General features: G+C 36.4%; 1 protein-coding gene across 6 annotated transcripts in view; it reads right to left on the reverse strand.

Moving 5' to 3' along the window:
• PTPN21 (protein tyrosine phosphatase non-receptor type 21) overlaps positions 1-18477 on the reverse strand; it is a 48505-nt gene that overhangs the window by 2955 nt on the left and 27073 nt on the right. For 4 of the 6 annotated variants that reach the window (XM_090141486.1, XM_090141482.1, XM_090141485.1 and 1 more), the window contains 7 exons: positions 15206-16668; positions 12856-12993; positions 10112-10333; positions 9391-9519; positions 8840-9074; positions 8155-8315; positions 7270-7323 (listed from right to left, as the gene is read on the reverse strand). In XM_090141486.1, coding sequence (XP_089997612.1) covers positions 7270-7323; positions 8155-8315; positions 8840-9074; positions 9391-9519; positions 10112-10333; positions 12856-12993; positions 15206-16668 — 2402 coding nt within the window. Of the gene's footprint in view, positions 1-1425; positions 7324-8154; positions 8316-8839; positions 9075-9390; positions 9520-10111; positions 10334-12855; positions 12994-15205; positions 16669-18477 lie in introns of those variants that run through there. The other 2 variants (XM_031593120.2, XM_031593118.2) reach the window with 1 other exon arrangement.

The raw sequence follows: 18477 nt of genomic DNA on the forward strand, positions 1-18477 counted from the left end.
CAGCAACCAAAACAAACAAATAAGCAAAACAAAACAAAACCAGAACACCATCATATCCTAAACAGAGGAACTGCCACACATAAAGCTCTCTGCTAGGTATTGAGCATTGCTGAGCTTCATGTAATCTTCATCTATCTACAGCCATTCTGGACTTAAACAATGGGCTGCTCTTTTGATTCTGACCCCATGCCAAAAAGACTGCTTTGCACACACAGAACATTCCTCAGGATTTAGGAAAGGATCAGACAGCTACATACATACGTATGTTATTTTACCTTATGTGTATTAATGCCACCAAGCAGAGCATACCTGTAATACAAATCTTAATTAAAAGCCTAGTATTTCCTGATCATTGAGTCTGTGCATATGGTATTCTGCATGGACAGTGGATGTGAAATTGTCTGGTCTGCAACTACAGTGTCCAGTGTGAAGTACATCCTTTTATGTTGTGCCTTTTGTATCACTTCCATTTTTGACTAAATATCAATTACAAAATGAAAACTTCAGTATTATGTATTGGTAGCAGCTTCAATAATGCTAAGTAATCATATAATCAATTTTCTTTTCTCATGGGCTTTTGGAAAGGGTTTTTTAACTTCTGAAAGCTCTGCTTAAAGGGAAATTGAATATTCAATATGAAGAGTAACTTTATAAAATGCAAAAAAAATAAAAAAATAAAAAATGATGTTAGGTTGGCAAAACATATGACTTTTCTACCACAAAGATGAGAACAATTAGTACCTGACTGTGGAAGCTTTATCTTCATATTGTAATCCAGGGCAGTACTCACAGAGCTTTCAAAGAGGGATAACATCTTTTTGCACAGAAGGCCAAGTTCCAGACTGGAACACACATTGCTGATTTTTCTTTTAATAATGGAACAATAAAACTGCATCATTGCTTCAAATATTTATTTTTCATGGCAAAAATAGACTATAATATATTCATTTCACATATATTACATTCAGTAATACAAGCTTTTCTGTCTATGAAACACAATTTGTACATTGTTTTACAAACCAATTTCAGTTTTACAAGAATTAAAGCTGTTTTGGTAATAGATTTTTACAGTATTGATGGCAAGACAGCAAAAATAGATATGTTAACCACTAGCTTAGTACTAGAAAATAATACTCAAAAATTCATGTTGCTACTGTAAATAAAGTCCCATTTAAATCCTTCCATACTGGCTCAAACAAAAACAGAAGAAAACGGAGCCAGATCCTGCATTCCTCTGACATTAAGTACTCAGCCCTACAAAACTGCTGAAAGGACTTCAAACACCTACTTGCTTCAACTGGGTGAAGAGATTTCAGCAATGTGCAGGAGGGTAACTACTTACTGATTTGCAAGCTGGAGTCTAAAATTTCCATCCAAGTCTCCCCAGATCGGTCATAAAGAAGACAAACAGTTTGGGTGTTTCAAAGGAACTTGAGAAGGTATCTTTGTAAAGGGACAGCATACACACCTTGTCTGCCAGAATCATCCAGGATAAGCAAGGTGACAGATGGGAGGATCTATTTTCCTATTATGTTTCCTATCATTCTAAAACTTAACTGCGTTTGTCATTAAATACTTCCACATCTCCTCATTTTACTTAACCATTTCCAAATGGAAAAACAGCATTTAAATTCCCTTTAAAAAGGTTTCAAAAGGCGCCTTCTGAAATTGTGCTCACAAAAGCAGTAATTTGGTGGTTTTGACTGCTGCCTATCAGAAACAAAGTAAAACCACAGTATCTACAGGCTTATTCTCTAACTTGCCACACACTGCATCTGTTGTAAACTCTATCTGTTAGATTTTTGCATTTGATTTCTGTCTTAATTCCCCAATTAGAGCTGAAAAATGGACTTCTAAGTAACAAATATACTGGAGGTTATTCTTTACCACTAAACGCAGCATCATGTGGAAAACTACAAATAGAATCCAGGGTCATTTAGCAGCCGTTTTTTGAAATGCACATAGAAACGAAGAATGTTTTTTTCAGTCCTTGTAGACCTTAAAGGAACATACATGATGCCAGCAAAATGCATCAAGTTAGCTGGTCCCCAACAGGATCTTCGTAAGAAATCTTTTTTACAGCCATATTTGCAACAGCTGTTGCTGTTGAAGCTTAAGATATTTTCCTATAGCCTAGCACATTTGAGATTCTCTGAAGTTTTATTTGCACTGTACTTCAAATGGCACAATGCAACATATTTGTAAGCATATGCCAAATTCCACAATTCAAAGGCCCAGTTTTCAGCATAGCCTTAGCTCGATCCAGTTCATACCTACAGTAAACAGCTGGCTGCATTAAGAAATCATCTAAACTTTGAAATAATCTAATCTGCATCCATTACAAATTATCAGCACAAATTTGCACATATGCCCCTTTGCCTTCAGCTTGCACACCTAAAACCTGAGACTGCGGCCTTAAAATCTGACCTTCAGTAAGCAAACAGAAGCTGAGGTGACAGATTGCACTGAATCTGTTTGGAAAAGAATATATTTAAAAATAACAGAGCTTCTGAAATAATATTTGGAGTTTCAAAAATCGCATTTTAAGAAGTCAGTAGAAATAACACCTATGACTACATGCTCACTTACCCTACTATGTAATTAAAAAAAAACATACCATATGAATCAAACCCTTCTAGCAGCTCCACTGTGGATACAAAATGTTCCAATTCCTCCTCCAAATGCCTTCAAGCCATTCCTCAAATCCACACTCTCCAGTTCCAACATTTTGTACTTTTACAAGAGAATTTCTTCCAAGTCATCTCAGCTACTTTTCCTTGTAATGTTCTACCGTTCTACCATGTGTAGGCACATTCCTGATGCATTCTTTTGATTAATTCATGCAATCTATATTTAAATTCAAAGAAGACGTGAATATTCACATTTTAAGGGCTTCCACTGGCAATAACCACTGCTTAATCCACTCACTAGAACTGCAGAATTTTTACCTCTTGAGGGATTGGGCTCTGGCTTTGCATGTGTTTTTTGTATTGGAAAAAAAATAGAACAATAAATAACTAAAGCAAAGAATTATTATCAGTTGATCTGTTGTTCCTTTTAAATTAACAACTTGAGCTAACCACTGTAGCACAGTAATGAGTTCACTATTTTAACTGTAGTGCTTTAGTAATGGTACTGGTATTAAAACCAAGGTCTCATTACACTACCAGCTCACAGGACAAACCACCATGCAGTTCCCAAGTTTGGTCCAGAGGCTGTTGAGAACTATGAGCCACTCAACTTTAACAAAGATTCCAACAAGAAAAATATACCAGCTGCCTCTGGTAGCCTTAGTTACTAAAATTAAGAAACTATTTTGGAGAGAAGTACTCCAAGTGTCATCCACTTTAAAAAAAAAAAGAGACACATAAGATTACTAGAAGAACAAAAAATGCACACTTTCTCAAAATGTATCCATTTCAGTATGCATTTATTTTAGAATCACATACTAACTTGGGTTGGAAGGGACCTTAAAGACCACTCAACATCTCTGAAGGTTGCAACCTTCAATTTATTATTATATTCCTATGCAGTTGTAGCTTTCACCATTCCTGTGTGCAAAAGGTATCACAGTGAGAGCAATATTAAGGCCTTTAATTTTGCTATTCATGGAGACTGCATTCCAACATGCAGCAGAAAAAGGGGACCACTGTTTTGCGGGCTGCAGAGAAGCAGTGCAAAACTGTCATGTAGCATGGAGCTTCTCCATCAAAGAATGAGTGAAGAGTGATCTGCAGTTGACAGCAAAGCCTGTTAAGCAAGTGTCATCTTCACAATCAACAGTGCTGCAAATTATGTTTTTAAAGAAGATCTGGGATCCCATGATTACAAGGATTCCCTGTCCAAAAATTCCCTCTCCAGAGCAAACAAGACAGAAATCAAATGTACAGAAGCCCCTACAGGAATCTATTGGTTCTTCTCCTGACTCTTCGAGGAATTTGATCCTAAGAAAGCATTTACCACCTAGACCACAAAAGACACTCACACCTGTCTCTTGATAGTAATATAGCACCTTTATTTATCCCTGAGAACTCTGGCATTCCTAGAGATCAGCATTCCGTTCTTTTTCCTACTAAATAAGTTCAGCTCAAATCTTACACGATAATTATCTGGTTTCTCTCCCATACTAAGAGAAGCACACCTGGCAGAATGGCTTATAGAGGAATTTTAAGCTTTTGACAGAAGGATCCAATTTCCACTCAGGCTCTGCCTGGATTTGGGCCACGAATTTTCTTATAAAGTCCCACACTTCCAAAGCACTCAGCACAACAGCATGTACAAAGCATCCCCTTAAAGGCTCAGAACAACAAAGTGCTAAATCTGAATGTTCTTTTAAAAGCTATCTGAAAATCTAAACATTTTTAAAATTAGTTTTGTGACAGGAGATTGTGGAGTTTTATTTCTTTTGGTATCTCCAGAAGAGAAACTGCTTATTTTCAATGCCCGCTTGGAACCTTATGCTTATATGTAAAAACAAGCCTTCATTAGGAAGGTTCATAGAAAGTCAAGTCTTATTAATGCAAAAATGCACTACAAGTGGAAAGACTGAAACGCTGAAGTGGAGGAAGTAGCAGTGTTACTGCTTTTAAAAAAACAGACTGTGAATACCAGGTTAGAGAGCTACCACCTCTCACTTCCTCTCAGAAAGATGGAGAAGAAAATGGAAGGGAAAAGCTTCCTCAGCCACCTCAGAAACTATCTCACAAGTTTGGAATGAAATTGCTTATTTTGTTTTTTTTTTTTTTAATGCCTTATACCTGACATTCTGTCCTAAGAGCTGCTGAATGGCAGAAAAGTGTTGCACAAAGTTATGGTCACCTACAATTTCATTAAAAGCACATGCACCACATTGCAAAGATCATAGTTCAAACTTTGGAAATGGTAAAAGCTACATTCTGGAGCATACATTTTTCACTCAGAAACTGTGATTAAAAAAAAAAAACAAAAACAAATCAATGTTTCTATAACAGAAGATAGCACAAATAGCCAAATACATTTGTTTCATTCAGTGGTATTTCTGTTGACACGTATGTCAAACTTGTTTGCCTGCAAGACTATATGTATAATCAGTCTTCAGTAACTTCCAGGTCTCCCCTGGAATAAGGCATTATTCCATTCAGTTTTATGTTTGGCAGTTAATATTTGCTAGGCATTTTTTTCCCTCCATTTGAAATATTCAGTATTTTTTTTTACTGAGGGTAGAACAATTCAGACTGCCTGACAGAAGACCAAATGCACTAGTTGAATATTATAGTGTATTTTAAAGTAGCACGTATTTTATGGAATGACATATTAGCACAATGTCATTTGGACCTTGTGTTTATCTTTATGGAAACAGCTTATTAAAAAGGAAATTGACGAAACATTTATTATTCTTTTAATCTATGTTTCAAGAGGAAAATCATTGTTTGAAGGAGAGAGGAGATATGCTTCATAATAGCTTCCAAAGCCTTGTCACAGCTCAGGGAATAGCAACATCATCTTACAAGTGGAAAAAAAAAACCTCACGGACTCATTTCATTTTGTTAAGCAAGTATCATGGGAAATGGATACTGAGATGTACCTGCACACTTGTCTACCACAGGTTTTTTTTGAAATTACACTAGATGTCTACAAACAATTAGCTCACTTTGGTATAGGGTCAAAACATTCCAAAAGCAGGCAAAACCATATTGTCCTCATTTTAAAAACACAGACACAGAAGTATTCAGGATACTGTCAATAGACCAGACCCATGCTAGTCAGGGACAAGACAGAACCTACCAGAGATAGGACATCTTCACATCTATGCCGCAACCATTTACTCTGCAACCTACACAGTTACTAAAATGCCTACATCTCCAGTGTTACTTCTTAGCGTTCTTACATTCTGCAGGCATTCTCAAATGGCTCCTGTGAACATCCTTCATTGCAATGCTGTACAGCATTAGCAAAATCTGTTCTACTGCTGATAAAATAATCAGAGAGAAAATTCCGATGCTTCAAAGGTTTTCCTAACTGGAAATATAAACGGTTTTAATGGTCATCTTTGCCACGCGTAAACCAGCAATCATAGCTGCCACATCTCCACTATTTCCTCTTCACCACTATGCACCTTCTTACTCCAATTTTGCTTCTCTCACTTCATCAACTTTAAAGGCTCTTCCTCAAATAATAGGTTAGTAACAGCATATTACCATATGAAACAATATATGATTATAGTTTCTATGTTTAACTACATAAATAACAGAGCAAAAAAGTGCTTAAAATATTTGCATCCACTTTGATTTCAGCCAGTAAAATCAAACTGTCCTCTAAATTTTTGAATAATACTGAATATGTACTTTCTCTCATTTGTTTATTACCAAGAACTCTGTAGATAATTATATTATTTTTTCCCTGCTTGTAGTCTACAAGTCAATAGGCAAACATGCCTCCACTCAAATGGAAATTATCAACAGTTAACATGATCTTTCACTTGTCATTCTATTACACAGCACTCTACTACTACCTTTACACTAGAACTGTAAGCGCAATTTTTAAGAAGTTAGTTCAAGCACAGATAACCTTCTCTGAAAACATTACAGTGTTTTAAAAGTTGGGTGGTTTTTTTTTTTTGAAAGTTAAAAAAAAAAAAAAAGCTGAATAGAAAAATAACTGCCCTTAAAGCAACAACTTATAGTATCTGAGAGCTGCTAGTTCTGCTAAGTAAACCAGAGGAAACCAAAACTTCATTTTAAAAAATATTGATGTATTGTTCTAAATATAAAATTGAAAGCAGAAAGAAACTGTGTGTAAGACCTCGACATCCCCAAGAAGCAGTTTTCTCTCCCCATGTGCATTCACAAATTTTAGCTTTTGCACAGTTCATTATAATGTTAAAAAAAGTTGGTAAATTGTGCCATGTATTTCCATTCTGTTAGAAATTTATTTTCCCCACCACTCTAAAAAAACATGTACAAGTACTAAGAGGAGTACAAGTAAAATCATTCCCTAATATGGCTGCAGCTGAACATGGGAAGAATTTAGTCCAGGGAAGATCCTGCTTTGCTAGTACTGTTACACTGACTTGTATCTAACAGCCACATACCAGCCCTAAAAGTTAACTGCGTGATTCATCATATGAAGAAAAAAAAATGTGAAAGCAGGTCTGCCTGGACAACTGTAGCTTTCTTTCTGTAAACTCTTGCAGTGTCCCTTAGGAATTGGCAGGGATTATATAAGTCTAGAACTTTTGAGAAACTGAATGAGAACTCCATAGACAAAAGTGTACTGAGAAAGAGTCTGCACCATCATCATTCTCTGATGCCTCAACATGTCCAGCACTCGTGGGATGTCCAGCATCTGGAGGAAAAAAATAAAAGCCATTACAAGTGAGAAAGGAGACTCACGGGTACTTTCTCAGCAGGAGATTCAGCACAGCATCAGTGATCTGGGGACAGAATGAACTGCTCTAATTTCACCTCTGACAATTCACTGCCCATACCTGCACTACAGACTTCACTGTACCACTGACCATATGCCTACCTCAACTTCCTCACCTGTGAAAAGATTTGTCTATCTCTGGGATATGTGGATCTGATGTCTGCAAAAGTTTGTCACAGTATTAGGACAAGGAAACAGATGAAACAATCAGTTTGTTGAGTCTTAGATTGAACATAATGTTATTATTAAATACTTTAGAACTGTACACTTCTGGCTAAAGGATGACAAGGCTAGGTTTTGCTAATTAAACTAACCATTTAGTCCTGCTGAGACTGCAAGTGCTACTACACTTAGGAACAAAAATGTTAAAAAGCACAGAGACCAGCTACAAAAGATGTTCTTTAATATTAACTATTAAAACTAAGGCATGAAGTAAAAATGTTAAAGTCAGGGCAAAATCATGAAACATGCCTAGTAGCCCAGGGTGTACCTTGTTCCACTGAGTGACTCAACATCCTACACAGTCAAGAATCCAACTAAGCATTCCAATACCCAGTGTGTAAGTGGGAAACTACAAGATTATTAACTTCTATTAAATTGCCCAAAGCACTTTCAACCATAATTGTAAAGACTTTTCCAAAGGCCATAACTTGAGAAAGCTCAGATGAACGGCAATAACATATTTATTAGACAGGTTATTTACTTTTTACTACCTAACACTATCAGAAATTAGTAAGAAAAATAGATCACCTCATTGTGTTCCAAGCAAGCAATCATGATCTCTGACAGTATGACCACTCCTGTTCGTCCCACACCTGCACTGCAATGCACCAGTACAGGAGGATTAGAGTTTTTAGGATCTGCAGTGCTGTTTGTATGGCGCCGCACTGACTGTATCTCTTCCAAGTATGCTATTAAGTTGAACAAAATGAGAATAATAAATTCAGGAGATAAAGTTACACAAGCAATGTTGTTAGACTGAACGACCATCAGAAGCAGTAATTTAGCAAATGACATCCCACAGAAAAATTACATATCGCATAAATCATAGGTCATACACCAACTAGAGCAATACAGATCTACAAGAATCATCCAACTTCTGTAGTTTTCCTTTTTCCTCTGTTCCCCACTAAAACCTTATTGGCACATATTCAAATGTGTCATACTTGCTATAGTTATGCTTTAACCTATATGACTTCTTACTAAATTATATATTTGGATTTTGACTTAAATGGTCACTTTAACAAAATGGCAGAAATATTCCTTCCAGAAATATAATTCAGCATCTCTTACTGGTACAAATACATCTTTGAAAGTAGCATGCTTGGTGTAACTATCACAAGTTAATTCATGCTTAGCAGACATCTTAGGTGATTTAAAAAAAAAAAAAGAAAAAAAAAGGAAAAATGAAAGAAAGCCATTAAATACAACTTACAGAGAAATCCCTTTAAATCCTCTGGACAGCCATGTTCTGGCCAGTCAGTATACTGCAAATGCCAAACTGTTCTCTCCTGTCCTGTGAGAAGATGTTTAATCTTCAGTCCCGTAGTTGCATAGCAGCCCGAGTCAGTACGGAATCGTGTGGTTATCTTAAATCTTCCATATGTTACAGTGTTGTGTCTTGAGCCAAGACGTGGCCAGTATCTGAAGCTTTTTTCTCTCCCACTTTCCTTAAGAGTAAAACATTTGCTTAACAGAGAAGCGAAGACACTTATAGCAACTAATATTCTTGTAACAATTGTATTTCTCTTCTATTAAGTGCTACTACAATGTTTTGGTTTTTTTTTCACTAAATAAACCAGTCTTCCACAGGAAGGAGCTTGCAAATTTAGATTTTTTTAAATTGCCAAGGAAAGCAATACAAAGGGGTCATCAGAAAATTATCTCTGACTGGTCTGCTTGTTGAAGCAAAGAGCCCCTTCTTCTAACAAATCAGAACAAAACTGCATAAGGTTCAGGGATAGATCTGACCTGGTTTATACTCACTTCCTCTGCTGTCACCATAGCTATGATGGCAATCCCTTGTTCCCAGATCATCTGCCAAAAATCCTGACAGGTATTCTGCAAAGGGCCCTGTGTAGCAATGTAATCCCACTCTATGCCACCAACAGAGATCTGTAAAAAGAAATAGATTAGACTACTAATTATTTAAAATCTTTTCCTCATTTTCTTAGTCAGTTACTTTAAGATCCACAAACTCAAAAAGATAGCAACAGTTCAGAAATAGGCGCTCTGATTTACATCTGCTTCTTTAGTTTAGGGCATCAGAATATTATGGAAGAGCAGAATTCCTTCTAGCTTCATTTGTTTCTCTAACCATTAAAGGAAACTTAAGCAAGGACCCAGACTACTGCCCACTGTGGATCTAGCCTGACGGTACAGAAAATGAGGAAATAATTATTGTCACTGGAGTTGAAAAGTTTTGATCATTGCAAGGAATCCCAATTCATTTAAAAACTATCTGCCTTCATAACTATTGGAAGAATGGATATATCTTCTGCTGGTATCAATCAGGAGAGAGATGGAAGACATAGGAGAGAGACAATCAATATAGAAGACCTCTTCAACATAGAAGTGAAATACAAAGACCTCTCAGATAATTAATCCTCTATTATTCTTCTAGGCAGTGGGGATAAACAGTTTCCATCTTTCCCACAAAAACAAGCGTAGAGGCAGGAAAACATTTCTCCAACATCATTTCTCTTACCTTGATATGAGATGCATTGATGTAACCCGTGTTATTTTCTTTGGTTGGGACTAGTTCTACTCTGGTATCATCATAAGGAAGGACGTCCTGGAACCGGTTTCTCTCAGCATTTTCAGGAAGCCGAGCTATTGAGCACTCAGCATCTATAAGCCTTTTCTTCTGAATGCGCTCATATTCAGTAAATACCATCCCCTGCTCTAAGCGTTGTTCCAGAACTTTACACTAACAGACAGAAAAAAGATAACCATATGAAGCCACACTCTAAAATGAGTCTATTTTAATATGGAATTCACAAAGGATAAAATATATGTATTTTCCCCTCCTGTAGTATTTTGTTACATTTTTCAAACTAATATTATTTTTACAAACATACCAGAACAAATTAAAAGCAATTCTAACCAGCAGGACTTTTGAAAACTGTCTAAAAAATCCTGTTGTAATTCAATAGGTTGGTGGATAATACTGGTGAATAAAACTGCTTTTTAGCTTCTATAAAGGCAACTCAGTTGGGAAAATAAATATTTGGTTAAAACCAGTGATTATGCTACACTACTTCTCTGAATACTTTTAAGTGGGGCACACTCATTTTTCATTTTTCTTGACATAGCACATTGGTTAAATCATTTTTAAAATCTCATTTAACTGTGTTGCCCTCATCCCTTCCCTCCACCCCTCCCCCCCCCAAAAAAAATAAAAAAATAAAAAATAAAAATTGTCACTGAAGTCAAGAAAAACTCCACAGATTTAAACGAAAATGCTTGCCTCAGTAAATGAGTTTATCTTTCCCCCTCAGTATTCCACATTTACTTAGACTGAAAACATTAAACATTGAAGACAGCAGTAAAGCCCTCTTACAACCTCCTGTATCTTAGGTATCAAACTAGGATTTTTTGTCTAGTAGTATAATTCAATCTGATTTATTAAATCAGCCCACTGAAAGATTTGTTCTTTCAAAACCAAGTTCTTTCTAAATCATAAGACACTTCTGGAATTTCAGCATCTCTTTGCCAACAATGATTAGAGGAAAAATATGTAAGATTTCAGCCAGAAAATTTCATCTATGTCACATGTCCCCAGCCTCTTTCAGCAACTGCTCTGTAGTATCAGATCAGAAAAGTATCTTGTATCAAATAACTTCAATGCCAAATGCTGCAGAGGATGATGTAAGACCTCCTTCAAATGCAATTTACACATCAGTACATTAACTGTCTAAACTCCTTTAATATTTTTAGGCTAAATTTTCTAATTTAATCTGATAGTAACACTTAGCTGAGCAATAAAACAGGCACTGAATCAACTATAAAGTCTTTCTTTATCTTCTAAAAATATCTGCAATCTGGACTTTCTTTCATGTCACATATCTGATTTGTACTGCTTCTTCAGTCATTCCTATTTCATGATATGTATTCTTCTTCTACACGACTACCTGAAGAGAACATGTAGAGATTTACATCTTCCTCATAACTTGACTTTACAGTTTCTTCTTTTCTCTCACTTTGGGCAAAACTAGCTGGATGGTAATATGGCTGAATTAAATTAACATTGACCCAGGAAGAGACGATAGCTATAAGTAAGAGGAAATAACCAATATAGGTACCAAATGTAGAAGTGGGCTTTAATAATGTGATGTCAACTTCTGACCTCCCCTACTATCTTTAATGATTGTATATAGTTCAAAAAGCCATTTCAGCACAGCTGAATTTAATAGTCAAATCTTTCTCCTATAAATCTCAATCCAAGCCCTCAAACTACAAGACCAAATTTCTACTGTGTAACTTGCAACTAATTTTCTTGGCCTGTTCCTTAAAACTGCTACTAGTCAGAATGTCACTGCCCCTTCAGGTTCTAATCCTGCTCAGTGATTGTCAACAAATGGAGGCAGATGGTGTTCTGCAGCTGAGGAGGTCCAACCATCATTAGATTCCAAAGAGACCACTAGTCAGAGTATATACAATAATCACCACAGACCCTGGTGTATGTAGTTGCTCCCTGGTCAAATGTGTGATAACAGCACTGTTGCAAATAGCATTTCACAGACTGTTGATTGACTATATATCATATTTTCCTGCACTTATGTAACGATACACAAGGCAGGCTGAAGTACATTTGTATGCTGGTTACCCTCGTACAAGTAGATTTTCTCAAAGAATGACCCTCAGTTCTAAAACCTGTTGTTCTCCACTCAGCGATTCAAAATTGTTTTGTGGTTTTAAAATTTTAGCAAATAAAATTTCAGCATCTATGCTTTTAGGGATCCATGTGAGGAAAACATAAATACAATCTCCACAAGCTGTATCTTAGGGATGTAATTTGACTACACAATTTATTGTAAAAATTACACAAATTACTAATCATTACAATCAAGTTCAGGCTAACACTCTGAATTTTAAGTTTAATCTGTTTTCACTCTGGAAAGTGACCAAAAAATTAGAGAGAAGACAGAAAGATTTGGCATAAAAATGTATCAGAAGATACTAGTTGATTTCCTCTGTGTTCAAAGGGTAAGACATGAGAAGAATCACCATTATCTTACATCTTAAAGAAAAACTTGATTTACACCCAATACTTCCAGCAATGACTTCACAATCAGAAGTCTCACTCTTCATTTTGTTTGTGTTCTTAGTGTTTGAGTTGCTCTGAATCAGAAGCACTTTGAAGTTGACACAAAGCACCATTCATATGCAATTGATTTTGAAAAACCACTCGTGTAAATGAGAAATCAAAGATTAAAAAATTCACCATACCCGCTCATCATTTGTTGCTCTTGTTGATTCCTCTTTCCCCTCATCTGGCAGAGGCATTCTAGCCAAAGTTAGTCCATTTAGGGCAGCAAGCTTTAGAGGCCCTATTTTTTTTGCATCAGTTTTATTCTTTTTCATGCCCTGAAAAGAAAAGCTAAAATTTACAAACATTTTTAAAAAGCAGATGAAGTTATAAAGCAGAACCCAGATGAGTTCAGTTTAGCAAAGGATACTTTTTTGACCCCTTCTGCAAACAGCTCTGACTTTTTTTTCATGATAAGCACTGCAGTGAGATTAGAGTGGTGGGACAACATTCCTCCAAGGACACAACACAAGTCTGTCTTCATTCCAGACAGGTTAATGAAACTGCACAAGAATGACAAATACTGTTTCCTACAAATCTCACAACTGAGGTTGTGAGGCAGCTACACTGGATAAATAACCTTGGACAGAACTGGAATCACTATCCAACCACTATCCAACCAGTAAATACATAACTAAAAATAAACTTTTGCCAGACAATTTTCAGACACTTTTCTTCCCTACAGATGGTCATAACAATGATATTATAAGTTATTTAGATATAATAAAATGTTTGACTAGTTCTGCAATAAAATACACATACAAAATATGAACACAGAAGAATAGGCAGATCTGAGTCCTGAACTAGACTATGAATCTTATTTGGGAGATATATCAACAGTAGACTATAATGTAAGGATAAATTCAAATTATTCTTTTAAAAAACATAAGTGAGAAAACTATCATTCCTTCGGTTGCTCAGTTTAGCTCTTTAAAAAAAAAAAAATACACAAAAAGCAAGTAATCTGCTTGAATGGTTTCAATATTTCCAAAAGCTAAATGGCAGTAAAGAATAAGATGACAAAGTCAAGAGGCTGAGACTGTTTTTAAAAGTGAACATAAACAGCAGTAGAAGTTCACTGGAAAGTCAAAAAGCAAACTGCAAAAGGAGTTGCAGGGGCAGCTTTTGTTTCAAGGCAGTTCATCTTAATAATGATTACAAAACCACAATTCTCTATTCTACAATAGAACTCTTAAAATATTACTAACCTAGAAAGTATTTCACTGGAAGTCAGCTCAGCAAATAAGTTTTAATATCAACTTCATTTCAAAAGTTGATTTAAATATTTACTTGGCTATCACAAAGAAAAGGCAAGGTATGTTTTTGATAGACCCATCAACATCTGCAAACATATCTTTCGAAGAAAAAATACAAAGTGAGTATATCTAAATGTGAATATAAATAGAATGGTATCACCTCTTTTCTATATCCACCTAACACATAAGGCAGGAAATTTAGGAAAACAATTTTTAAATAAATTGAAATTGATATAAGTTAATTGCGTTCAGTTCTACATATAAGAAGTCCCACATTAAAAGTTGAGCACATAGCTGTAATTTAAATACATAGTTTACTTCAGATTAGCTTTTGTAGTATCAGCTGTAACAGTTACTGCACAGCAGCAGAAGTTGTACAGCATTTCCACTGCAGACCAGTTTGTGCAAAAAACTATCTGACACAAACTCAGGAAGGCAAAGTTAGCAAGAACCAATAGGAAAAAAAAGCAAAAAAATTATAAAAACGTACTCCTCCATTAGCATGTGAAATATGCCAGGAACTAATAAAACCAAACACAGTGAGTGATAAAGAGTGCAAGTGAAATCATACAGTCCCGAGCAGACTTCGATGTTTCTATGAAGAGGGGGTTGTAGGAAATGGGAAAATCACAGTTGTTCAATTGATATCTTTTTATGGCTTTGTAAGATTGGAATAGGAGAAAGGGGCACAGGAAGAAAGAAATAACTTCAGTGAGATAAAAACAGCTTGAAGGCAAGGCAAAAGGGGAAGAATATGAAAAGAGGAAGGTATGGAGGAAAGAAAAGAAGAGAACACGAGCAAAGTATTTATTATTAACGTTCAGCTACATCTGATTTTTCAGTGAGGGACGTTCTAATATTAGAAAGCTGGCAGTGGAACAGACACAGTTGGTTCTGTTCCAGATAAGGATAGGGAGGCTAGAATTCAGGATCTAGAACTAAAAACTAGTTGCTAACTAGGTTAGCTATGTCAGATGGATGAAGGCTGCAGAGTTGGATTTGTGTGGGAGGACTACACAAACAAAACTCAGACACAGCAGAGAATATAAGTAAACAAAGTTAATGAGAGAAAAATAGAAGAATAAAGATAAAGCTTAAAGTATCTTTCAATTCATATGTTTTAAAAACATAGGTTGATTTAAAAACAAACAAACAAAAACACTTAGAAACCCCACATAACTCTGGCCACAGAACATCCTAAAACAACATAAAACAAGAAATAATATCCACTTACACCTAGTGGGGGAAGGCCTTCCACAATATTCTTCTTCCCAGACAAAAGATCGGACACAGGTCTCTTCTTTACTGAATCCTTCCTTACTCTGTATCTCCCTGATGTTGTAAGGTCAGATTCTGACATAGATGGAGTAAGCAGTCCTTCCCCTCTTCTCTGTACTTGGTTTTCTACTAGTAAATGAACTGGACTTATGTCTTTCATTCTCTTTTCCGTTTCTGAAATATGTAATTTAGGCTCAAGAATATGCAAAGGGCCAGTAGATGAAGCAACTGAGTTATAGGGGTAGTTGAGTACAGAATCATGAGAATAGCCACCCATAATGGATGAAAGCTGGGTTTGATCTTCAGGAAGAGGAGAGAGGCTAGTACTAGCTTTGTTTTCTTCAAATTCTTCTTCTTCTTCACTACTGTGAATCAGCATAGTGGCATCTGAAAGGGTTTTCTTGTGATCACAGTTCACCCCTTCATCATGCTCGTTTTCTTTTTGCTTTGTTCTCTCTATCAGAATGTTGGGCTGTGACCCTTCCGAAATAACTCTTGGAAGAGCCACATCTGCTGCAGATGCTGACATGGTTCTCTCTTTTATTCTTATTCCTTCAAAGCTGGGAGTCAAGCCTGCTATTTCAATACTGTTCCTTTTCTGCAGCTGAGCATGGCGTGCCGATGTTAGAGGTTCACTGACTTCCTGTAGAGAATGTGCCACAGGCAGGCTGTCTTCCTGAAATGTCTGGACAGAATGATGAACTCGCCTCGTGATGAGATCTGGGTTGCTGCTGCTAATGTAGATATGTCGAGAAAGGTCTGGAGTACTATTTGCAGGTCTTGGATACGGATATGGGGGAGGTGGTCGATAGACTTGGGTCTTCATTATATTTGGTGCTGGATAATCCTGAGCCTGGAGCTGCACATTTGTCAACTCGGGCACACTGACTGCCCCAACAACTGGGCGTTTCTCAGCAGGATAGGGATAGGGGGATGGGCTATGAAAACTGTAGTTCAGGTTAAATGGATAATGGTTAGATTGTGGGGAAGTGAAGTGGGCATGTTCTCGTATTTCAGGTTGGCTGTAAACTAAGGCATCAGGCCTGCTGTAAGCATATGTATTGCTGATGTTAAGATTTCTCATTGAATGACTCTGCCTATCTGTGTGTACCATTCCTCTATTGAGTTGTCTCATCACAGTTTCGTAGTCTGGTGTGGGCCGATAAGATGGTGGAATTAGGGCACTATGTCTATGTGATGGGACATAATCAGTTCTGAGGACATCGCTCCCAGTAATGCTTGGGTTAGAGGACATGGGGGACGGCTGTAGGTAATGTTGTGGGTTGTTCAAGGAGTTTGTGCTATGTGCACTATAGACACTACCATTGCGGATTCGACCACTGTAGTCATGAGGGGCTCTATCCAAGCTAGTCTGAGAGTGATAGTAGTATCCATTCTGACTGCTCACAAAGAGGTTATCTGAAAGTAAAGTTTAAGAACAATCTTTATGTTCAAGACCTTGAACAACAAAGATATTCTCTATTAAGATGTAGCTAACTGATGTTTCAGACTTTCAAAATCTCAGTCATATTTTGCTATGTTTTCAATTGGGAAGAGAAAAAACACAGCTTTTTTGGTGTTGTAGATACCTAAGTTATATTTACCAGAATAGATGATGCAAATTCCTACTGGAAAGCATTACCTCTATTTAACAAGGGCTTTCTTCAGTTTACAATAGGTTGCTAAGTTTAAATTAAGTAAAATCCATATAAAACTTTAAACAGTTCTAACTGAAGGAACTAACACCTACACCTAGATTTGCAATAGCCTAATGAGATCAGTTTAAATAGCAAGAAAAAACAAACACTCTCTCCTCATAACACTCTCAGGACATAGATGGATCACAAGCACTTAAAAAAAAAAAATCAAACTAACTTTTATCCAGAAAATTTGGATTCAGTTTAAACAAGAACCATATACAGTTTGCACATCAGTATTATCGCTGATGGGTAAAGAAAATTTTCTAGAAGTTTATAGACAATATACATTTAGTACTCTAACAATTACTTCACTGTCTGTACAATTTGCCCAGCAGAAGCAAACAACTAAGGAGAAAACATCTCAGTCATTGTTCAGATTTTTATGATATAACAGTTTAAGTTCTATGTATTACTGTATACGCAAAATATGTATTTTATGCATTGTGCGTACAAACAGAAGGGGGAATGACTGTTCATGAGGGTGAATAGTAATAGGACAAGGATGAATGGTTTTAAACTAAGACAGGGAAGGTTAAGGTTAGATATTAGGAGGAAGTTTTTCACACAGAGGGTGGTGACGCACTGGAACAAGTTGCCCAAGGAGGTTGTGGATGCCCCATCCCTGGAGGCATTCAAGGCCAGGCTGGACATGGCTCTGGGCAGCCTGGTGTGGTGGTTGGTGACCCTGCACATAGCAGGAAGGGTTCAAACTAGATGATCATTGTGGTCCTTTTCAACTCAGGCCATTCTACAATTTTATCATTCCGGAAGTTCCCCATTGCCATATTTATTTTAATGAAATTTCCTACAACCAAAAATTCTTTTGTTTGTGAAAAAAATGTTCAAAAGAAGGATTTGTACAGTAGGAATTAAGAAGCCTGATAGCTTTCATTGCATCAAGCAATGATTCCAACACTGTACTGGAAACAATTCAGGTACATTCTGAATCTATATATCTTTTGAGTACTTATACAACTATTTACATTGAAAATGTGCTCATTCCCTTATAATGAGTTATTATAATTATTATAATGAGTCTTTTTTTACCTAGCTAACTTGCAGACTGAAAGGTCACAGTCAAAACTGAGGCAAATTTGCAAAAGATGAGATTAATCTCTCTAGGGCATAAACTTCATTGAGTAAACACACAATGTGTAACCATCAAAAAAGCAAAGAAAACAGCCATGACTCCAGAGTGAAACAGCTTAGGAATGTGCATTCCTTGAGAATTCTGTTTTTCCTCTTTTTCCCCCAAAGAAATGTTTCAAAGCCTTTGAATTCCCAACCTTGCAGTCTAGCAAACTCAGAGAAACTGCCAAAAAATGGGATGCAGGAAGAGAATTACTCTTCTTTCCTTCCTTTTTTTTTTTTTTTTTTTTTTTTTAATTATCTGGGGGACCTAGTTAGTCTTTTCAGTTATTAAGATCGATGTTGACAAGAATCTCAGAATGCCATAATATACCAGCTTGTTCCGTAAACCAGAAGACATAATCAGATTCACACAAGGGATCGTAATCAATAGTTGCTG

Source organism: Phasianus colchicus, chromosome 5, assembly GCF_987193195.1.
Source record: "Phasianus colchicus chromosome 5, bPhaCol1.hap1.1, whole genome shotgun sequence".
NCBI lineage: Eukaryota > Metazoa > Chordata > Aves > Galliformes > Phasianidae > Phasianus > Phasianus colchicus.